Source organism: Drosophila innubila, unplaced genomic scaffold, assembly GCF_004354385.1.
Source record: "Drosophila innubila isolate TH190305 unplaced genomic scaffold, UK_Dinn_1.0 130_U_U, whole genome shotgun sequence".
Lineage (NCBI taxonomy): Eukaryota > Metazoa > Arthropoda > Insecta > Diptera > Drosophilidae > Drosophila > Drosophila innubila.
Genome location: NW_022995441.1, coordinates 1 through 1,670, shown reverse-complemented (window position 1 = coordinate 1,670; position 1,670 = coordinate 1). Strand labels below are relative to the sequence as shown.

The window sequence follows — 1,670 nt, the reverse complement described above, 5'->3', positions numbered from 1 at the left end:
ATTTATATGCTATATTTTTTCTCTTTATTAAAAACAAATTTATAAATGTATTTTCACAAATATAACAATTATATTGATAAAAAATAAATGAAAAAGTTAGTTTTCTTTATGCAACACGAATAAAATATTGCAATTTTGTCTAATGGTTGTTTTTAGTCAAGAATCTGGTATGTAAAAGGAATTTTGATATATGTTTTTAGGTAGAGATGCTGACTGTGTCAATTTATTTATACTAACAAAATACTTAGAACGAATAAAATGTTGCACAAAGACAAAAGATTTACACTTATAACGGTTAAATGAATCAAGTACATGTTTGATAGTAAATCGATTAAAGCATGTGGTTGAAGGGGGGGGGGAGAGGAGTTAAGATTAAAATTTGGACTTGTTCTGTCGATTCATTTGTTTACACAAATTACACAAGGCCGACTCACGGCTATTCACCAATTCCATGCGATGCGTCTCCAATGCGGCAGCTTTATCCTTATGAAACTCGGTCACAGGACTGAGTTTGGGAGTGGACGACTTGTAGTGCTGTTTGGTAACCATAACATCACCGTTATCCGACTGTGCATTTGTCGGTGTGTAGGGTGCAAAGTCAAGTGGTTGCTTGAATCGGGACGTATAAACGGGATGCATTGGATGTGGAGAGCGCAGTTGCTCAGTGACGACTTTAGTGTGGCTCCTTGGCGAGTTTAACCGATTGAAATGACTTCGATCCTTTGCACGACTGATCACCGGTTTGTATGGCATGAGTTCCTTATCTTCCTGCTCCTGCTGTTGCTTCAAGAGTCGATTCATTCGATCGAATACCTTTAATTTCTCCACATGATCCTTTAATTTTCGATCCCGTTCCTTTATCTTTTGCATATTTTCATGCTGGACTTTTAACTTTTTTCCAAAATCGCCCAGGGACACTTGTTTTTCCACCTGCTTTTCTTCTTTATGCTGTTGCTGTTTACTTTTTTCCTGTTGCTGTTGTTGTTGTGGTTGTAAATGTTTCGCAGGTCGTGGTTTTGATAAGGTTGTTGATATCACCACATCTTCTTTTTGCTGTTGTCTCTGATGCTTTGATCGATGTTGATGTTGCTGTTGTTGCTTCAGTGAGCTTTGTGATTCCCCATGTGATTTCAGCTCCTTTTGTTGCCGCTGTTGCTTTGGCGTTATCTTCAGCTGCCATTGGCCATATAGATCCATGGGCTTATCACTAGACTCTGGCTCATCCGAGTCGCTTTTAAACATCAACTTGCGAAGCTGCTCCGACTGCAGCAACGATGATTTATTCGCATTATCCTGCGACTCATCCACAATTGTGTCCTTATCATCAGACAGATAGGGAATACGTTTTTTGGATTTGGGTCTAGTCAGTTTGGAAGTCATATATTTATTGGGATACATTTGCGCCAAAGCATCGGATGACATCGGCGGTGGTCGGGGCTTAACCACCTGATGCCGATTTATATTCATAGCACTTGGATACGGAAATTTCGGCAGTACTTGCCGGAACGAGCTGCTACGTCTCCAGAGCATTGAAAAGTTGTCTGCAAAAAAAAAGAGCATCGAATTAGTTCATTCAATATCCGGATAGAAAGTAATATATAGTAGTTACTTACATGTTCTCATTTGTATAAACTGGGTCAACAGAGACCTATTCTTTAAAAATGACATTT

At 38.8% G+C, this 1,670-nt stretch overlaps 1 protein-coding gene across 1 annotated transcript; it reads right to left on the bottom strand.

The window, feature by feature from the left end:
- Positions 1-193: 193 nt before the first annotated feature.
- On the bottom strand, positions 194-1,657 carry LOC117793195 (putative cyclin-dependent serine/threonine-protein kinase DDB_G0272797/DDB_G0274007). The gene is made up of 2 exons (XM_034633487.1): positions 1,614-1,657; positions 194-1,541 (listed from the first exon to the last, which is right to left on the bottom strand). The coding sequence occupies exons 1-2, from the start codon at positions 1,621-1,623 to the stop codon at positions 373-375; spliced, it is 1,179 nt and encodes a 392-aa protein (XP_034489378.1). The 5' UTR covers positions 1,624-1,657; the 3' UTR covers positions 194-372.
- Between the last annotated feature and the right edge of the window lie 13 nt (positions 1,658-1,670).